We start from the raw sequence: 19,909 nt of genomic DNA on the forward strand, positions 1-19,909 counted from the left end.
AATAGTAGCCGAAAACCGTTATGTTCGATGCTACATTCCTCTCTTAATTTCGTATCAACCATACAAAACGGCCGTATCTGAGAATCAGTGGCCTTCACTCGCTGTGCGGAGCTAACCTAAAACCAAGCCAACCTCGGGCAGTGTCCGGAATCCTTTCAAATCGGCTATCACGGAACCTCAAAACAAAAGCCACCAAACCAGGTTTGAAGACGCCTTCTAGCGGCCAGTCAATGTTTGCTTGCGACGACGCAGGCCTCCCACCAAAGAATGCGCGGGAAATAGTAGCTCAACTGCAAAATTTTGGTCAATCAGATTAGAAGCCCATGATCTGATTCTCACTTTCCTGATCAGCTTTCAGACTCAATTTTAAATAGTGGGCCCTTTGCAATGGGCCTCAAAAGGTTCAATGCTCACGAAATGACAGGCCGCAGGTCCATCGATCCGACGCTCAAATGAAACTTGACAGTGGGCAGTGGGCGCGACACGAGCGAGCGGCTGAGCCCCTGAAGACACCAATTGATTATTGATGCTCGGCTGCCGCGGCCTTTGGTCTGGACTGGGGAAAGCTGCTGGTGTGATTAGAGCGCATGCGCTGCAGCACTGGTGCCAGATCATGCAGCAGTTCTTGAATTTATGCTCCATGCATGCATGTTCATGCAAACTAGTGTTCCTACAGCAGTCCATACTCCCGTCACAATTCATTACACACTCAAGAGCTGGTCAAGGCGGTTTCCATTCCCTTTCTTTTTCAACAAGTTGTTTTTGGCCATTTCAAAGACATTGACGCGTTTGACAGGAATGCCGACAAGTATCAAGCCCCTTGTTTTTTTTTTATGGGGTATGCCCGAGTCAGGGGAATTATAATGGGGTATTAGTAGCGAAATTTTGACAGGGAATACTACCAATAATGTACGTATAATAATAAAAGACGCAAGTCCTTCGGTGTGGTCTCGGGTATCACTAAACTGCCGTCTCCTCGTCGCAAATATCGTAACCCCTAGGACTCGAATACAGTCCGTGTGTTTTTGTTGGGCAAACCGTTCAACGTCGGTATACGCTTCTTCACCCACCCACGTGGGAGAGAAGACGGGACGGGCAACAACTAGTCCCGGATTCGGGCAATTCTGAATCTGCAGTGGGAGGGGCATTCGGTTTCATCATTCTCTTCACGGGCTCATCCGACTTGAAGCAATTCTGCAACGAAACAATAATACCCACTACGTTGGGCAGACAAAATTAAAAGAACTGTCGTTACTGGGTTCGGGAACGCACAGTTCCAGGCCTGGGACCTTAGGATTCGGTTTCCCCTTTCAGCATAGCGATCTAGAGGCTAAATCCTGTGTCCCGCTCCAGGGCTCAGCAGTTAGCAAGCGAGCTGAGCACTGAGCACAACTTTGGCTCCCTCCTCTATCGGATATCCCGTCCTGTGCCTGTTCCACGAGGAAAGAAGCGGCGTCGGTCAATCCCTGCTAGCTGATGGAACGTTCTCCCGCCCTGGACCGGGCCGGCCATCTAGACGTTCATTGCACCGGCCTAAGTGTGAGCAGCACCGACTGGCCCATTGCGGCTGGAGAGAGAGCAGGTCTGACACATGATGTTTCTTCCCTCATGGATATTCGTACTACCCTCCGCTTTGGGGGCAGAAGATCGCAAATAATGATTTACGGGGTTAGAAGCTCACTTCGCTGGAGGCAGGCCGATTCCAATGGAAATGCCAAGAGAAATTGGAGACGGTGCCAATAGGGGGCCGACCAAGGGTGGAACTTCTCCCAAGCCACCCCACATGGGACCGAGATACCCTTCGGATCCTGAATCTAGCCCAGCCTGGTAATTGATTGTCCTGGATACGCCTACAAATCTCTTCAAGCCGAGACGGCCTCCTAGGAAGCAAGAGCACGCAAAAAGGAAGGACCTGGACAGGGCTGCTTTCTCCATCAAGCTGCCCTTCCTTCCATGGGCGGGGCGATGAAACGTCACGTCAGTCCGCGAGACCGGAATAGTGTCCCGTCATACCGCGAAACGATGGCTTATGCTTATCCTTGAGGGCGTACTAGGCATCCTACAACACGACACTTGGGATGATGCAAAAGGCTCCGGCAGACCCAGGAGCCTGGGAGGTGGTACTAGCCTTGCCGCTATCACGCCGCGGAATGTTCGATATCCTTCCGGTTGGAGTCCAGTGTAACCTGATGTCGATGAGTATGCAGCAAAAGGACAACGGCCATCCTTCGAGTCTGTTCCAAAGCTGGGAGTAGCGGAGGAAGGGACTGCGTAGTGTGGGATCCCTTCTTATGGTGCCACTCTGGTCGTTCACCAAACAAGCCGGCAAATCGAGGCTTGGGATTGAAATTGGATAACTCCCGTCCCGACTGAGCCAACTGGACTCAGAGTCTCTGACCCATCCAGGGTTGGATACTATTTCCCAAAGTCTTGGTCGACGGCGGAGCCTCTGGTTCGGATCCGCTCTGGAACAGTTTCGTGTCTACCCGAGACTCTCCCCTTCATATGGACTGTTGATTTGTTGTGGGAGAGCGGCTGAGGTGGAAGGTTCAGAACGCGCCAGAGCAGGTCGCTCTCCTGACTCTCAAACCAGCTCTCAAACCCCCAGGTGATGAAGTTTTGTGTGAGAGAGCCAAGGATTCAAGGAACGATCAGGATTGTTAACCGCAGGGCCCGGGCTGAAAGAGATATGTATGCGTGACTGATAGTGATGGTCGCAAGACTCGCGGCGGGATAATAATTGATAGATAAATATAATAATAACCAAAATATAATAGCCAATGCCTGGAGATGGCAGGCTCCTATCGTGGGTCGCGGACTGTCTGCCTGTCTGCCATGATCCAGCCCCAGACGCGAGACTACGCCACTTTTTCCTGGTTGTCTGTCTAACTCAACTTCCAGCTTCTCCCTCTCCCCTCCGATCCATCCAGTCTGAGATCATCGCGTCCAATTCTTAGTCTTCTTCCCTCCTCCGGCGTGTCAAGTCTATCAGAAAGGCCTGGTCGTTTCCTTTTTCTTTCGCTTTCCGTCCTCTTCCCTGGCCCCTCCAAAGCGACCTTCTTCTCCCCTCCACTTTCTCCTCACCCGATTTACCATCACTTTCACCACACCACCCAATTCCACCTCCCCCTTCAGCGGCTTTCCATGCCTTTGCACTGAGATACCCAACTCCTCCTTGCTGGCCAAGCATTTTTTACCTCCTTGGTCTCGCGCGCATCCCCGCCATTTGACTCGCTAGCAAGATTATTAGAAAACAGCGTCGAGCTGATCATCTTTATTCTCTGCTTCCCCTCACGTGGCAGAACCAACGCGATCAAGCCTGCCTCTCCCGAAGCCTGCGACTCCGGCTTTTCTATTCCTAAAGCTTTATCCCAGCTGCTTTCTTACTTGATTGGATTCTCATCTTATTTTTTGGACTCCTACAACCTCTTGCACATCCGGAACAGAGTTTCTTTATCCGACCCCATTTTGTACCATTCTGCAGCTGTTGGCGGCCGCTTATTTGCGACAGCTGCTCGAGTCCAAAACCTTAGTTAGAGCCCGGCTTTCTCCTCTTCTCGTTTCCCCTCCTCGCTACTCTCTCCTCTTTCAATAAACCCCCCCAGGAGCACAGTCCGTGAATCTCCTGTTGCCCAACTGCGAGGTACGTGGTTCTAGTCGGCTGGAAAAAATTATCCCTGTCTCTTTTCCGGCATTGGCATGTGGGTTGGGCTAGCAGCCTAAAGCAACCAGGTCGATTTCTCCGGTGGCTAATCGCACTACTCAAAATAGCCCGTTCCTTTCCAGGCCCAGCTTTTCGCACCTCTCCGCTTCCACGAGTCCGTGCTCCTCGCGGAGTCCTGATAGATCTCTCTAATTTTCTCCCTCCTTCACCCCTCGAATTTCGATCTTCATTTATCTCTAGTGCCCTCCTCTAACTTCCACACTCGTCTTGTTTTTTCTTTTTCTTTTTCTTTTTCTTTTTTTGGTCTTCCTTTCTTCATTTATTACTTCGCAATTCCAAAAGGTGCCTTAGAGAGGTGCCCAACTTATGGTCGCCATGGCCGGAAAGATGACTCTCTATAAGTTGGTGGTGCTGGGGGATGGTGGTGTCGGAAAGACGGCGCTCACAATTCAGGTTAGCCATTGACTCTCCGCCCATAGTGGTGCTCTAGACGCTGAACAGGTGTATTGCTTATAGCTATGTTTAAACCACTTTGTCGAAACATACGACCCGACCATTGAAGATTCGTACCGCAAGCAGGTGGTGATCGATCAGCAATCATGCATGTTGGAGGTTCTCGATACTGCCGGTCAGGAGGAGTATACCGCTCTTCGCGACCAGTGGATCCGGGACGGCGAGGGGTTCGTTCTCGTTTACAGCATTACGTCGCGTGCCTCCTTTTCCCGAATAACGAAGTTCTACAATCAGATCAAGATGGTCAAGGAATCAGCAAACTCTGGCTCACCATCCGGTGCCAGCTATCTCGGCTCTCCAATGAGCTCGCCATCAGGCCCGCCTCTCCCAGTTCCCGTGATGCTAGTCGGCAACAAGAGCGACAAAGCTGTCGAGCGGGCAGTCTCGGCCCAGGAAGGCCAAGCGCTCGCCAAAGATTTAGGGTGCGAGTTTGTCGAGGCATCCGCGAAGAACTGCATCAACGTCGAAAAGGCGTTCTATGATGTGGTCAGAATGCTGCGCAGCCAGCGCATGCAACAGCAAAGACCCCAGGATCATCGCCGGACGACTGGGCTAGGTCAGATGCGTGACTCAGGGCCTGAATACCCCAAATCATTCCGTCCCGACCGTTCTCGACACCGCAGTGGGCTCAAGTGTAGAATGTTGTGAGCTATTTCGTATGGTCGCATTATCCGATCGGTATTTCGAATTGCCATGCGAACAACATAAATACGCCGGTCCACTTATTTTATCACTTCTTGCCATCGGCGCACGGCCACTTGACTTTGCTCGCTCGTCGCAACTTCTTCCTACAGTTATTATTCAAATCGCTTTTTAGACAAACCATGCGAGCTTGCTCCATGACGATATTCTTCTCTTGTCTATATTGGCTGCCAGAAGCCTTGCCGGTCCTCAAGCTCTTTTTGTGCTCGCCATCTTCCGCTCCTCATTTTATTTATCCTTGGCCGAGAGCCCATGGCTGCCGTGGTGGATATGTGAATATACATGATGCAAGGGTTATGGTTATTTTATTCGGGAGGCCGATTTCTCATTTTTCATTTTTCATTTTTATTCGAATCTGTCGCAGGTGTCTGGACATGTGAGGGGATCCTTACCGTGTGTTTCAAAGGGCTAAGGGTCAAGGATGATATTCTTCCACTTTTTCTTACGGCGTACCATTTCTCATTTTCCCTTTTCCCTGATTCCTCATCTTTCCGCTACTACATCCTTATGTCCGCGAATAGCCGTGCGTTATTTGTCTTCCTGTCTCTATGCCCACCTCTGGGTATCAAAGGAGCCGTCGTCTCTCGGCGAGAACGATGGTAGGTGGGCGCAGTCAGAGGAGGGAACGCTAGTGGTGGATACAGAACGAAGCAGTGCAAGAGAAGAGGACAGTCGACCGTTTAGCAGGCATTGCGATATGATACCCTACGGCTGAGCTTTGAGTTGTGAATTTCCCTGCATTTGCACCCAAAATATTGATGAGTACAGCATTGCCGATAGAAGCTTGCACATCAATGATACGATCATACAGCTAGAATGTATAACAATTCGTGTACATCTCAGCCTATGGAGTTGCATGTAATCATAATCCCGGTAATTCGAATAATAGTCAATACTATCAACCAATTAATGAATTGATGTGGAAATCGATCGAAAAAGGTCCGGAATCCGAGAGACGCAGCCCGCGTGCCGACCATGACTCCATAGTGGCACTGTCCCATCCGCGTTCCCCACGGGAGACTGCGGGGAAAGCTGTGTTGCTGCCCTGTGCTTTCCTGCCACCAGCAGTTCCTCGCTGTTCGTCCGGGACTTGCGCCCATTGCACTAGCATCGTTCTCCCTCCGCCCGACCCTCGGCCTGTTCTCCTGCTTCCATTCCCACGGTTAGATCCGGCCTTATAAACCTGAACTGCGGTCGTTTCTCGTGTTGGTTTCTCTGTCTCGCCTTGTTCACCTCTTCTTACTCGATTCAGTATTCGTGCATAGCTGCGGAGGAAACCGCCGCTCAAGACCAGGGTCATTTACCGAACCCCCCTTCCGGAGGAATATCGACCTCCGCTAGCTCCCACATTCCAGCCCCGTTGACACCTGTCTTACCTAGGTACGGAGCGGAGTTATTCCTACTAGTACATACTTCACACAGGCTACGCCCCTGGTCCCCGGGTTTCATGTCTCTGCCCCATTCGTGCTGTGCCGAGTAATTAATTCCACGTCGCAAGCTTGTTGCGCAAAACCTAAATACACGTATAGCCCGTTTACACTGGACTTGTCTCGGCTATTGTCGAGCCCGCTGACAATGGTACACCCCCAACAAGCCATCCACGCCGCCTCACTGCAAGATCCGGAGGCATTCTGGTCCCATCATGCACAGCAGCTCCATTGGCACAAGAAGCCATCACGTGCAATCAGCCGCTCGACCAAAACTGTCCCCAGCGGTGCCAGCCACGAGTCCTGGGCTTGGTTCCCCGACGGTGAAATCTCCACTACCTATAACTGTGTCGACCGTCACGTGCATAACGGAAATGGCGATAACGTCGCCATTATCTGGGACTCTCCGGTGACGGGAAAGAAAGAAAAGTATACTTACCGGCAGCTATTGGACGAGGTCGAAGTTCTGGCTGGTGTATTGCAGGAAGAGGGAGTTCGGAGGGGCGATGTGGTTATTATTTATAGTATGTGCCTTACCTTTTCTTTTTTTTTTTAAATTCTCTCAGTTTGTTTTCCAGAGAATTGATTGCTTATACTGCGGGGCAGTGCCTATGATACCGGCAGCATTGATCGGTGCCCTAGCTGTCGCTCGACTGGGGGCAATTCATGCGGCTGTCTTTGGAGGTTTCGCAGCCAAGTCACTGGCGCAGCGCATTGAGGCTGCACGACCTCGGGCTATTTTGACGGCATCATGCGGGATTGAAGGGACAAAAGGTCCCATTTCGTACCGCCCATTGGTGGAGGGCGCCATTGAAGCGAGCAGCTTCAAGCCGGCGAAGGTCCTCATCTGGCAGCGTGACCAACTGCGATGGAATAATCCACACAAGCTAGACGGCCAGCGTAACTGGAACCGGCTTGTGAAGAGCGCGCGGATGCGCGGCATTCGTGCTGGGCCGGTGCCAGTGAAAAGCACTGATGGTTTGTACATTATCTACACCAGTGGTATGTTCACCATTCCCGGTCTTGTCGCTCTTGCCACTAACCAAACAGGTACCACCGGGCTACCCAAAGGAGTCGTTCGAGAAGCAGGTGGGCATGCAGTCGGGCTTAGTCTATCGATAAAATACTTGTTCGATATCCACGGGCCTGGCGACGTCATGTTCTGCGCTTCAGATATTGGCTGGGTAGTAGGACACTCCTACATCTTATACGCCCCATTGCTGGTCGGTGCGACGACCATCTTGTTCGAAGGGAAGCCAGTCGGCACCCCAGATGCAGGAACATTCTGGCGGGTCGTCGCAGAGCACAAGGCGAACGTCCTCTTTACTGCACCTACGGCGCTTCGTGCTATCCGCAAGGAAGACCCTGACAACAGATACTTTGAAAAGGTAGCTGGAGACCGTAACCTCCGGCACGTCCGGGCTCTATTCCTCGCCGGGGAGCGGAGCGAGCCCAGTATCGTGCGTGCTTATCAAGATCTTCTTACCAAGCACGCCGCTCCTGGGGCTCTCGTCATCGACAATTGGTGGTCGTCCGAGTCCGGATCTCCTATTTCAGGCCTGGCACTGCAAAGTGCGGTGGGAAGAGTGCCACCACAGTCTGACGAGCATAATATCGCACCTTTGGCAATTCGTCCCGGGTCAGCGGGCCTACCGATGCCAGGTTTCGACGTACGAATTGTGGATGATGAAGGTAACGAGGTTCCTCAAGGGACGATGGGTAACATCGTAATGGCAACACCTCTGGCACCCACGGCATTCACACGGCTATTCAACGATGACGACAGATTCTACAAAGGATATCTCAAACGGTTCAACGGTCGCTGGTTAGATACAGGAGATGCCGGCATGATTGATCAAGACGGGTATATCCACGTCATGTCGCGGTCGGACGATATCATCAACGTAGCAGCCCACCGATTCAGCACAGGTATCTACCCACCTATACATGTACTTGGATAAATCTAACCCAAAAAAAAAGGTTCCATCGAACAGGCAATCCTCTCGCACCCGGAAATAGGCGAAGCCAGCGTCATCGGTATCCCCGATCCATTAAAAGGCCACCTCCCATTTGCCTTTGTTACACTAAAGAAGCCAGCCAGCGGCGACTTGCCGGCACGACCATCCGCAGATCTCCTAAAAGGCGTGAATGGGCTCGTGCGCGATCAAATCGGCGCCATTGCGTCGCTGGGAGGTATGATTCAAGGCCAGGGGATGATTCCGAAAACGCGGAGTGGGAAGACACTACGAAGAGTCTTGAGAGAGTTGGTGGAGAATGGAGTAAAGGGAGAGTTTGACAGGGAAGTTGGCGTGCCTCCGACGGTGGAGGATAGGGCAGTTGTGGAGGTTGCAAGAGAGAGGGTCCGGGAATATTTCCAGGGAAGCCCTAAGGCGGGTGTTAGGGCGAAATTGTAGCCGCACAGCACCCACCTTACAACCTATATATATCTTTGTAAGCCGTATATGGGGTATATATAAACGATCTACAAGCACTTATCGGTTTATGATTCCAAATAGTTACTTATTTTAAATTGAGGAATTTGTTCAGAGCATAACAGCATTAGATGTATCCAATTAACCTATACACAATGAAACAGAACAGCCAGGTCAAATCGTGAAGTACAAGAAGTAAGTAAAAGGTATAAGCAATTCGAAATAAAGTAGTCAAAGGTATTGGTATCTGTCGTATTCATCGATCAAACCGATCGATCAACTCAACTCAACAATCAATCAATCAACCAATCAAGCCAACTGCACACCAAAGGTATGAATAGCAAGTAGTACACCATCTTGATCGACTCTCCCATTCCCCAAACCCAATTTTCACTCAAAACACACACCACTCAGAACAGAGCGAGGCGCTTAGAGAAGGGCAGCAACAACACCGAAAAGACCAGCGACGGCACCGGCACCGGCAGCAGCGCGGCTAGCACCACCAGTGAAGGTGGGGGGAGCAGGAGTAGTGCTGGAAGCACCACCAGTAGGGGCAACACCGGTGGGGGCAGCGGAGGGGATGACGGGGATGCTGGTAACAGCGGAGCTGGAAGGAGCAACGGTAGCAGAGCTAGAGCTAGAGGACGGTTAGATTTGGATAAAATCCGAGGGATTGTGAATTCGGTGGACATACCAGGCCTTGCAGCGGGTGACGGTGGTGGTGATCAGAGGACGGTGAACAGTGTAGGGACCGTTGGAGAGGGTGACGGAGCCAGGCTGGTATCCAAGTTAGTTTTCACTCATGATCGTCTGCTCAGGAGGGATATGCGTACGGTCTCAACGGGGACGGTCTCGGTGCCGATAGTCAGGGTAGTGGACTGGGGGCAGTAGGTAGTGTACTCAGTGACCTCAACAGTAGTGGTAGACTGAGGCTGAGCGGTAGAGCTCTCAGCAACAGCAGCACCACCCTGAAGGGCAGCAGTAGCGCCAGCGGCGAAGAGGGCAGCAGCAGCGAAGAACTTCATTGTGAAAGATGGATTTTTAAGAGAGAGAATTAATTGGGGTTAAAGAGTGGATGTTGATAAACAACGGGTGTGAAAAGAGTGTAATCGGTTGGGAACCGGGAGTGAGTACGTTTGGCAGATGGAGGCAGAACGGGCTGAGGAGGGAAGAAGAGGAGCGAGAGAACAGGAACGGGGGGGAGTCATATAAACAGCAGCAGCCCACGCTGCCCAAGACTCCAAGCCAGGAACAGGCAGCGCCGGCGAGACTAGTGCGTTAGTCTGGTTTGAACAGTCGAATCGTAGCGGCGTCAGGGGCTGTTGGTGGAGGCGTTTCTGGGCTAATTTCCTTTGACTCGCCCTCTGATCTTAATTTCGTGTTATTGCTATTATAGGGGCGCCCTGCTCGTCTCTCCACGTTCCCCTGCCTTGACGGCCTTGAACGAGATCCATCCGAGTCCAGGCGTGCATCGAATCCACCGCTCTGCCCCTAGCCGGAGGAAATGTAGACAAGATTGTTGGAACTTGGAACATGCTGGGACCTGAATCAGTCCAGGAACGACTGTCTTGATCGCCGGCGGACCACGGAACCAGGTCGGGGGAGTCTGCAGGCTTGGGCTCGCGAGACTGAGAACCATTTTTGGACCTGACTATTGCTACGACTCAGTCAGTGCTTATTATTGAGTTTGTCGAACAAAGTTCAGTAAACCAAGTGTCTGTGGCAGTCCCTTGCAGGCACTTGACACTGTCTGTCTCAAGGACTCTGCGTGTCAGAGTGACACAGACTGTGACCACAGGCGCAGTTACAGTTGTCCCTTTGCAAGAAACTTCTTGTACCTTGCAGCCTGCCAACTCAGTGACGACTGACCAGTCGGGCACTCCTGCGTAACTTCATCAGAGTTCACAGTCTTCAAGTGAAAATTGGAACAGCAGAGTGGCGAGTCTAGACCGACTGACGAGCAGACGATCCCCGAGACCAACAGATCCCGGACGCGAAGAGATCAACGCAAACTCTTCGGTGTCGAGCCTGGAAGAGTCGAGATCCGGTCTCTGGCGATCGACACCAATTATCCATCACCAACTCGATCACTGCACAAAATAGTCGCACTACTACGATGTTTCTGATTATTATGATTACTCCGTCCTCTTGAAGTCCTCCTGAAACAGGACTCCATATCTCGTACCCGACGACCGAACTCCTAATAAACTACCCCCGTATTCTCCTCACCGGTTCATGCCGAGGAATGTGCCAAACAGGCTATCACACACTTCCAATCTGATGGTTCATTGTCCCTTATGGATGGTGAGAGGCGGGGACATGGCCGCATCGCCCGGGATGTCCAGCAAGCCGGACCTCCACGAGAGCTGACCAGATAACGCCGTTCTTCATCTTGGATTTAGTTGTGTGATGAGGAGAAGAAAGGGAGCGAAGCGCGAACCGAGGACGACTTTTGTGTGTGCGGGCGGATCATTAATTTCCCGCCGCACCGACCAGCCCGGAGATGCTAGTCCAAGTGCGGACTAGCGCATCAGCTTCCCGCGGGCAACAGCAGGACGTCACCTTGTCCGACGATACGGCGGAGTCTCTTCCTATCTACTTATAGGTACTTCTTTCTTTTCTTCTTTCCCGCCTTCGCCAATTCTGTAAGAGACAGTCCTCTTTAAGTTGCGAATCACCATGCTAGGCCGCTGTGGTCGTCAGGCTTCGCGCCTCCTCCCGCGCCCTGCCTCCGCGCCCCGACCGCCTTCATTGCAATGGCATCGTATGTTATCATCGTCGAACAGCCAGCAATCGGTGAGAACCCATACAGCGACTAATAGAAACGAGTGAAGAACATGGAGCTAATTGGCTATACAGCTGCTCTCTGCGCCTCTCCAGGAAGCTGACCCCTCGGTCTACAACATTCTCCAGAAGGTAGGGGTTTCCCCCTCACCCGCTATCCTCGGCCCATGAGCTCACCCATTACAGGAGAAAAAAAGACAGCAGCACTTCATCAACCTCATTCCCTCAGAGAACTTCACATCCCAAGCTGTTCTAGATGCGCTGGGCAGTGTTATGCAGAGTACGTCCGCCATGATTTGCTCTTGCGGGCAATGCTAATTCTGGCAGACAAATACTCCGAAGGATACCCCGGAGCTAGATACTATGGAGGAAACGAGCATATCGACGAGTCCGAGAGGCTGTGCCAGCAGCGCGCCCTTGAGACCTTCCGTCTCAGCCCGGAAGAGTGGGGGGTGAACGTTCAACGTAAGGGCGTCTCTTCCTACTACTAATGGCCTTATGCTGACCTCTTAGCGCTCTCCGGCTCCCCCGCGAACCTATACGCCATCTCCGCCCTTCTCAACACGCACGACCGATTGATGGGATTGGATCTGCCGCATGGTGGTCATCTGTCCCACGGCTATCAGACACCTACGAAGAAGATCTCGTTCATCTCTAAATACTTCGAGACTTTCCCCTACCGCCTAGACGAGTCAACAGGTCTGATCGACTACGATGCCCTCGCAAAGCAGGCCCTCCTTTACCGCCCGAAACTTATCATCGCCGGTACATCAGCCTACAGCCGTTTGATTGATTACCCCCGCATGCGCGAGATTGCCGACAACACGGGCGCCTACCTCTTAAGCGACATGGCACATATCTCTGGTCTGGTGGCTGCCGGCGTCGTTCCCTCGCCGTTCTTACACTCTGATGTTGTGACAACTACCACGCACAAGTCGCTCCGCGGCCCACGAGGGGCCATGATCTTCTTCCGCAAGGGCGTCCGCAGGACGGACAAGAAGGGCAACCCAGAGATGTATGATCTCGAGGGCCCCATCAATGCGTCCGTCTTCCCAGGCCACCAGGGTGGCCCCCACAACCACACGATCACCGCGCTGGCCGTGGCTCTCCAGCAGGCCCAGTCGACTGAATTCAAGACGTACCAGGAGACGGTCCTGGCCAACGCCCAGTCTCTGGCTGAGCGCCTGGGTGGCCCGACAAGCAGCGGAGGCCTGGGCTACAACATTGTGTCCGGTGGCACGGACAACCACTTGGTGCTGATGGATCTTAAGAACCGCGGTGTTGATGGAGCTCGTGTTGAGCGCGTGCTCGAACTCTGCGGTGTTGCCAGCAACAAGAACACCGTCCCGGGAGACAAGTCCGCGCTGAAGCCTGGCGGTTTGCGACTCGGCACCCCCGCTATGACCACCCGCGGATTCCAGCCAGAGGACTTCCGCCGTGTTGCAGACATTGTCGACCGCGCAGTGACAATCACGCAGAAGCTGGACAAGCCGGCTAAGGAGGCCGCCGCAGCCAAGGGCGCAAAGAACCCCAACACTGTCAAGGCATTCTTGGAATATGTAGGTAACGGTGAGGAGTTCTCGGAGATTGTGCAGCTGCGCCAGGAAGTCGAGGATTGGGCCGGCACGTTTAGCCTCCCATGGAAGAAGGAGTAGATTCCCTTTATAAGTTTATATGTAATTATGTTCAACACGATAGGTCGATATCCAAGACACCGCAACTTTCTCATGAGAGATGAGTCATTACATCCAATGGACATGTTCAACCTGATAGGAGCGAGAATCTTACAGCCAAGACGATAACGCAATAACGAAGGAATATGGTATTGAGACGGGAGGAGACTCCTCCAGCTCCCTGGTCGCCCTCGGGCGCGTCGGCCGCCCTCCCCGTATCGGTCGCGGATCCGAGTCAAGATAGTCCTTCTATTGGTATGTAACCATGATCTGACTCCAAACCCAGCTCTTCATAGACCACGGATCCATCCCTTATACCCCGCCTACCCCCTTATCCATCAAAGCTTCATCAATTTCCTTGTCCTACAGAACCTCTACAGAAATAATTATATATGCAATATTACCCCTACCCGTCATGAAAGTCAGCCAGGTGCGTCTACTACCAACTCCCCTTCCCCCATTCATCAGAATCGCACTCCCAGAGCAATACCTTGTTACAGCCATTTCATAGCATAAGCTAACTGGCCCAACAAATCACCAACCCAGATCTACGTCTACCCCGTAAAGTCCCTACGCGGGGTCTCCCTTACCTCAGCCCAGGTGACGCGGCTGGGCTTCAAATATGACCGCCGCTTCATGCTGCTGAAGGCCATCCCTTCTGCGGAAACCAAAGGCGAAACAACGCTGAAGAACATGCACATTCCGCATTTTCCTGAGATGGCATTGTTTGAGACGGAATTGTTTGAACCGGGGGTTGATGGTGAAGACGAGAGGGGGAGATTAAGGATCATATATAATCATCCTAGATCTGGATCTGAGACTGAGGAGCAGGTAGACGGGACTGGGCATGCACAAGGAAGGGGTCATAGAGACACGATTGATGTCCCACTTACCCCTAACACAAGGGGCCTTGATGAGCTCGCTATCGTGATGCACGGGTCCCCGACGAAAGGGTATAACATGGGCGCAAAGTACAACCAGTGGCTTAGCGAGCGGTTCGGGTACGAGGTTGTGCTGGCATATTTGGGTGGTAGAAATACTAGGTCTGTGTTGGGGGCGTTCGCGCCGGCGAAGCACGTCGCGCACAAGAACCAGATGCGGCGAGAGTTGGACCTAGGTGCGGTTTTTGCGGCGCTTCTTGTTGTTCTGGGGGTTCTTTGGATGGGGTTTACGGCTATGAGGATGTCTAGGTCTGAGGTTGTGGCTGGTGGTGCTTTGGGCTATGATCATTCGTGGAAATCCGGTATGGGTGTTGGCGCGACAGTCGCTATGGGCGGACTAGGATATCTTTTGGTTATTTGGAGGGTGGGATCTGGGAGAGGGGACCGCATCACGTTTGCGGATTCCGCAGCGTTCTTGGTTATTAACGAGACGTCCGTGGCAGATGTCTCCCGCCGGTTGGAGAGGGTTGAGATGGATAGGAGGAAGTTCCGGGCGAACATAGTTGTTGAAGGATCAGAGACGGCGTACGAGGAGGATTTCTGGGCCGAGTTGGTTGTTGGTAGTTCTCAGATCCGCGTGTTGTTGACGGCCAACTGTGCGAGGTGCCAAAGCCTAAACGTGGACTTTGCTACCGGGAAATTCGGGACCGGCGACGCTGGAAAGGTGCTTAAGAAGCTCATGGGTGATCGCAGGGTTGACAAGGGCGCAAAATATAGTCCGATCTTTGGACGATATGGGTTTCTGGATGCCAAGTCGGACCTAAAGACGGTTCGCGTCGGCGATGATGTTGTTGTGGCGAGGCGGATGGAGCAGCGGGCTGTTTATGGTAAGTTTAGCTTCGAGAAGATTTCCAGAATCCGAGGAATCCGGGGTGAGTCGGTGAGCTGACCTGAATAGACTGGCCCGGATTGGGCTAACCAGCGAGATCTGTGAGTAATAGTTAGATTAGAAAGTGAATACGGCTGCCTGGTGACGTTAAGTGAGACCGAGTCGCCGAATCGTAGTGTGGCCAGTAAGACGAAGAGGGTCGTCAGGCATAAAATTAGCCACCAGCTGAGACAAACTCGCCTGAAGCTGCGGCTGTGCACAGAACTCTTGGCTGCACCACTTCGACTTCATTTCCCCCTCCTTCAGCCCGCATTCTCCTTTCCTGTATTTTGGTTCAAGCTTCGGACTTCATTGCCATGGATCAAGTTCGCCGTAAAGATACCACAAAGGGCCCTCCGTTAAGGATCCTGTCCCTCGGTAGCTATTCCCCGCCAGCTTCAACTCTACTATGACGAAACTAACTGTTTGGATCAGATGGAGGTGGCGTGCGAGGATATTCCATGCTCATCCTCCTCCAGGAACTGATGCATCGCGTCTACGTCGAGGCAGAAGGAAAACCGCCGCGACGCGACCAGGTCCCCAAACCATGCGATTACTTCGACCTTATCGCCGGTACCGGTACTGGCGGTCTGATTGCCCTGATGCTGGGCCGCTTACGACTCGACCTCGAAACCTGCAAGGAGGTCTACGTGCGCATGACCCGGCGGGTGTTTGAAACAGACAAGACTTTTGCCGGTATCCCATTTCGTTCGACTTTATTCAAAGCGTCAAAACTCGAAGAAGCCATCCGGGAGTGTGTACGGGAACATACAATTTATGGAGCAGAAGGGAATGATGCTACTTCGCCTACATCGCCGGCATACGCTCCATTTAGCCCAAACTTCTCGACGACGTCCATCCCGCAGCGATCTGGAAGTCGCGCGAGCCAGAGTACGACGCACTCGTCGATGAACAACCGCAGTTCTGCATTCATCAATGGCCTGAGATGGGGGAATCCAGATGCGCTGTTATATGATAACCGGGAGAACCGAACAAAGACAGCTGTTACGGCGTTGTATCGAGGCACGACCAAGGGCGGAAACTCAGTGCTCCTTCGGTCCTATGACTCCCGCAAGGAGCCTGCACCCGAGTATAACTGCACGGTTTGGCAGGCCGGCCGCGCAACTTCGGCTACAGGGTTAGCTTTCAAGCCTATTCAGATCGGACAACATTGGTTCATTGACGAAGGCCCCGGCACATACAACCCCTCGCCACAAGTATTAGACGAGGCAGTTGTCAACGAGTGGCCAGGGCGTGAGATTGGAGTGTTTATCAGTGTTGGCACGGGGAAGCGCCCTCCCGACACCAACAATCGCCAGCACGAGTGGTGGGAGGACTTTTTCGGCGATGCTCTAGGCACATTCGCCGAGGCGCGCCGCCGGCTGATTACGAAGATTGAGGGCTGCGAGGATATTCACCATGACATGCTCCGTGAGCATCTCCCCAAGCGCAACGTGAGCAAGGACAACTATTACCGGCTGAACGTCGAGGTTGGAGTCGGCGAATTCGGCATGAACGAGTGGCACCGTCTCGCAGACATCAGCACGAACACTCGTCGCTACCTCTCGCGACCGGACGTGAAGAAGATGATTCTCGACGCGAGCGTTAAGTTTGCCAAAATTGAACGCATGCACCGTCGTCTCGAAGCCCACACCGCAGCCGGACACGACCCTAACACTCTACTCGAAGATGACCATTCGTCGCTAGCTCCGAGCCCTCGTCTCTCAGTAACATCGCCTACGCCCGCGCCCGCACACGCACCACCACCACCACCCCCTCCCGACGCGATCGAACTCCCCGCGGAGCTCCCCGGCGACTTCATCCAACTCCAGCCCAACGACGACAAGCTCCCCATACACCCAACACCGCAAGACGCAATCCGCCCATCCTCTGGGCGCGCCTCAGTAAGCGACATCATCAGCTCAAACGAACCCAGCCGTCCAACATCGCAAGCCTACTCGCCTCCACGCCTCAGCTTCGACCACGTGCACTCACACTCACATTCACACTCGCACTCAGGGCCACCGCCCATCCCTCCCAAAACACCAATACCCTACCCAGACACTGCAGAGCTAGGAGGAATTCAAATGCCAGTGCCGAGTCCAGGACTACACCCAGCTCTTGCGCCCGCAGCCGCGACCGGGCGACCGCCGTACCCAGTCGACGAGCCGCCACCAGTCGTGAATAAGCTGCGGAAGCCGAGCTACCAAGTGCGTGACTATTCTGCATAATTTCATCGTTCAGGCATTGCTGTTTCTTCTTTCTTTTTTTCCATTTCCCCCTCTCCATTTGTTTCTGCATGTATTATGAGAGATGTACGTACTATACCCTAGATGAGCCGGTCGCTGCGATGATAATTGATTTAATTACATATTAATGTGCATAACTGGTAATCTACTGTATCTACCAAATATCATAGTATAAGGGTGTATATATATATATATACCATTACAACTCCGCGGAACACCACACCCGCACAATGAAGCCAGAATATATATCTTAAACAGGTAGCCAACAAACAAACAACCTAGTAAAAATTTCAAAATCTACAGTAAAAGCCCTATTCACACATCTCAAATCCTCAACTCGTTAACTTAACCAGGGCTACACCTACACAAGCCCAAGCGGCAAGCGGAAAGCGCAGGCCCGAAAAAAAGAAAAAGAAAACCTGATTCAGAAGCTCAGAGTTAGCAGAAAGATCCCCATGCATATGCAGCACGGCTCGCTGCAGCTGAAACCACCGCACCAGCGGCGGCCCCAGCAGGCGAAATCATTCCGATCACAGTCCACACAGCCCAGCCCACTAATACTATACCATGTCGTCATTCCGACTTTAGTTGACTAACTACCCACTAGTTACGACTGGGGGACTTGCTGAGTTTATTGGTGTAGCAGTAACTAACCGAGTAGGGTAAAAAGGTGAAATTTGTACAGTAATTCTCAAGGACACGAAACGGAGACGAGAGACAGGAAAAGAAGGAAAAAAAGAGGGCAAGGAAGAAAGAAAAGAGAGATGATTGACACGGTGGGAAAGAGGAGGGGGAGTCTGAGTGTGGGATGATAGGCCGAGACAGCGCCAACACATTTTCACCGAGCAGTCAGTCGTCAATCAGGACTGTCTGCGAATTTACAAGAGAAACGACCAAGCCAGGCCAGGCCAGGCCATTGAATGACCTGAAGACGGGGGAGAGGGAGAGAGAGCAGCTGACTTGCCTGCGATTTGATTTCCCTCCCTTGATCGCTACTATTGATTCCTGTTGTCTGTCTGGCAGGGCGAGAGATAATTGCCTTCATGATTATTATTGACGGCCCTGTGTGATCGTGGTTGAGGGAGTGGAGACAACAGTTTGGCTAGCTCGTCTACGTGGTTGCTCTCCCGGCCAGTCGACGGATCGCCCAGCCCAGAGTCTGGACCCCCTCATTCGCCGAGGACACAGTCATTCACAGAGTCTCGAGAGGAGGAGCTGGGCGACTGCGCTCGAAGAGTCAGGCTGGTTCGATCCAGATGGACTGTCCGTGCGCCATAACAACTGACTTGGCCTGGCGAGGAGCTGGCGTCGTGGAGGGGATTGGAAGGGATTCATTATCCTCCCGAGGACGGACGGACTTGACGGAGTCTCAGCTGTGTGCTTCCACCTCATCACAGTCTCCGCTTGGATGTGATAATTGACAATGACTGGAGACAGGCAAACATCCATCCCTCATCCGTATCGCTTTCTCGCCCCTCCCCTCCTCTTCCAGACTCCTCTCTCCTCCCCCGACATGCCCAGATTGGACAATGACAAACAGCTCGGTGCTGGAGCATCGTTACACAAATTACGAGGGTAATCTCCGACAATGCAGCACGGAGACTTTTTTTTTTATTTTTTATTTTTTTTTTCCCTCTTCACAAAATGGGGAAGAGGACAATATTCAGACCAGGGTCGTGCCCAGGTGGAACAGAAAGTAGACAGAACAGGAAACCCGTAGAAGACTGAAACTCGACTCGCTCAGCCTTGAATTTCGATGGAGTTGATGAACTCTGAACTCTGGAGACAAGTTATCATGCAGCGGCATTGCATTTGCAATGTACGGTAACTCGGTAAGACGAGGCGGACGGAGATCAGGATCGTGCACGGGCAAATTCTATCTTGGATGCAATGTGAGGTTATTTACTGCTTGCAGATATACCACCTTAGGCTCCTGCTAGTTTCGTAAACTTCAAACGACTAGAGAGGTGGGATCTGAGACCGTCGACGAGAGGATCAGGATTTCGGGAAAAGTTCTTGACAGCCATCATGCTGTCTTGTCCGGCGATTGGCTGCGTGGCTGATGAGCTGGCGCTTACTGAATCCCTCGGGCGAGTGCTATCTTGTCCGTCACAGACCGTCGAGTTTTGCGGCCATGATTCGGGAGATCACGATTATCGTAATAACCGGGATCACGACATAACGAGAAGAGAAAATGAAGGAAAGAAGGAAGAAGAAAAAAAGAAACTGAAAAAAAAAGGAAGAGGGAAAAAAAAGAAATGGGTGGGTTGCACAATAACCATCCCTGGAATATCCTCAGTCCTCACCGGCGGAGAGAGTACGGAGTTGTGTCACACAGACCAGGGTACAACGCAGGGGAAGACATGGAAAATATTCCTTCTTTTCCCGATCTCAGACAGGCTGACAGAGCAGTTCGCAATTGCCTGGTTTGAGCCGACTAAACTCCCGGCAAGCACAGAGCGCATCCATGACCGAGGTCCTCCCCGGGTTTCATGTTTCAAGTAAAAGGACTCCGTAATAAGAATAAGAATATTCACTCCGAGACTACTGTACGGGACCGCCAGCCCAGGCGGCTAGTAGGTTTGAATCTCGATTTGCTTATGTGCGGTGTATGTATGCGTGGACGAGGAGAGTATAGAGGCGCTGTAGGGACTGC

The 19,909-nt window shown here is 52.4% G+C and overlaps 4 protein-coding genes across 4 annotated transcripts; 3 read left to right on the forward strand and 1 right to left on the reverse strand.

Annotated features, from left to right (window-relative positions):
• Positions 1-4,039: 4,039 nt before the first annotated feature.
• Positions 4,040-4,825, forward strand: rasB (Ras small monomeric GTPase RasB; the record flags this gene model as incomplete). The annotated part of the gene is made up of 3 exons (XM_040806738.1): positions 4,040-4,117; positions 4,181-4,639; positions 4,685-4,825. The coding sequence occupies 3 exons, from the start codon at positions 4,040-4,042 to the stop codon at positions 4,823-4,825; spliced, it is 678 nt and encodes a 225-aa protein (XP_040666797.1).
• Positions 4,826-6,454: 1,629 nt separating this feature from the next.
• On the forward strand, positions 6,455-8,720 carry ASPVEDRAFT_82583 (putative acyl-CoA synthetase; the record flags this gene model as incomplete). Its single annotated transcript, XM_040817221.1, has 4 exons — positions 6,455-6,830; positions 6,913-7,308; positions 7,357-8,235; positions 8,287-8,720. 4 exons carry the CDS (start codon positions 6,455-6,457, stop codon positions 8,718-8,720), a joined length of 2,085 nt encoding a protein of 694 aa, XP_040666798.1.
• A 447-nt stretch (positions 8,721-9,167) lies between these two features.
• On the reverse strand, positions 9,168-9,763 carry ASPVEDRAFT_52074 (putative GPI anchored protein; the record flags this gene model as incomplete). The annotated part of the gene is made up of 3 exons (XM_040814572.1): positions 9,168-9,375; positions 9,433-9,515; positions 9,572-9,763. 3 exons carry the CDS (start codon positions 9,761-9,763, stop codon positions 9,168-9,170), a joined length of 483 nt encoding a protein of 160 aa, XP_040666799.1.
• A 1,654-nt stretch (positions 9,764-11,417) lies between these two features.
• On the forward strand, positions 11,418-17,235 carry ASPVEDRAFT_27735 (uncharacterized protein; the record flags this gene model as incomplete). Its single annotated transcript, XM_040810039.1, has 10 exons — positions 11,418-11,534; positions 11,598-11,654; positions 11,709-11,802; positions 11,850-11,987; positions 12,036-13,173; positions 13,338-13,450; positions 13,492-13,625; positions 13,742-14,963; positions 15,078-15,149; positions 15,440-17,235. 10 exons carry the CDS (start codon positions 11,418-11,420, stop codon positions 17,233-17,235), a joined length of 4,881 nt encoding a protein of 1,626 aa, XP_040666800.1.
• Between the last annotated feature and the right edge of the window lie 2,674 nt (positions 17,236-19,909).

This window comes from Aspergillus versicolor (genome assembly GCF_001890125.1).
Source record: "Aspergillus versicolor CBS 583.65 unplaced genomic scaffold ASPVEscaffold_4, whole genome shotgun sequence".
Taxonomy (NCBI): Eukaryota; Fungi; Ascomycota; class Eurotiomycetes; order Eurotiales; family Aspergillaceae; genus Aspergillus; species Aspergillus versicolor.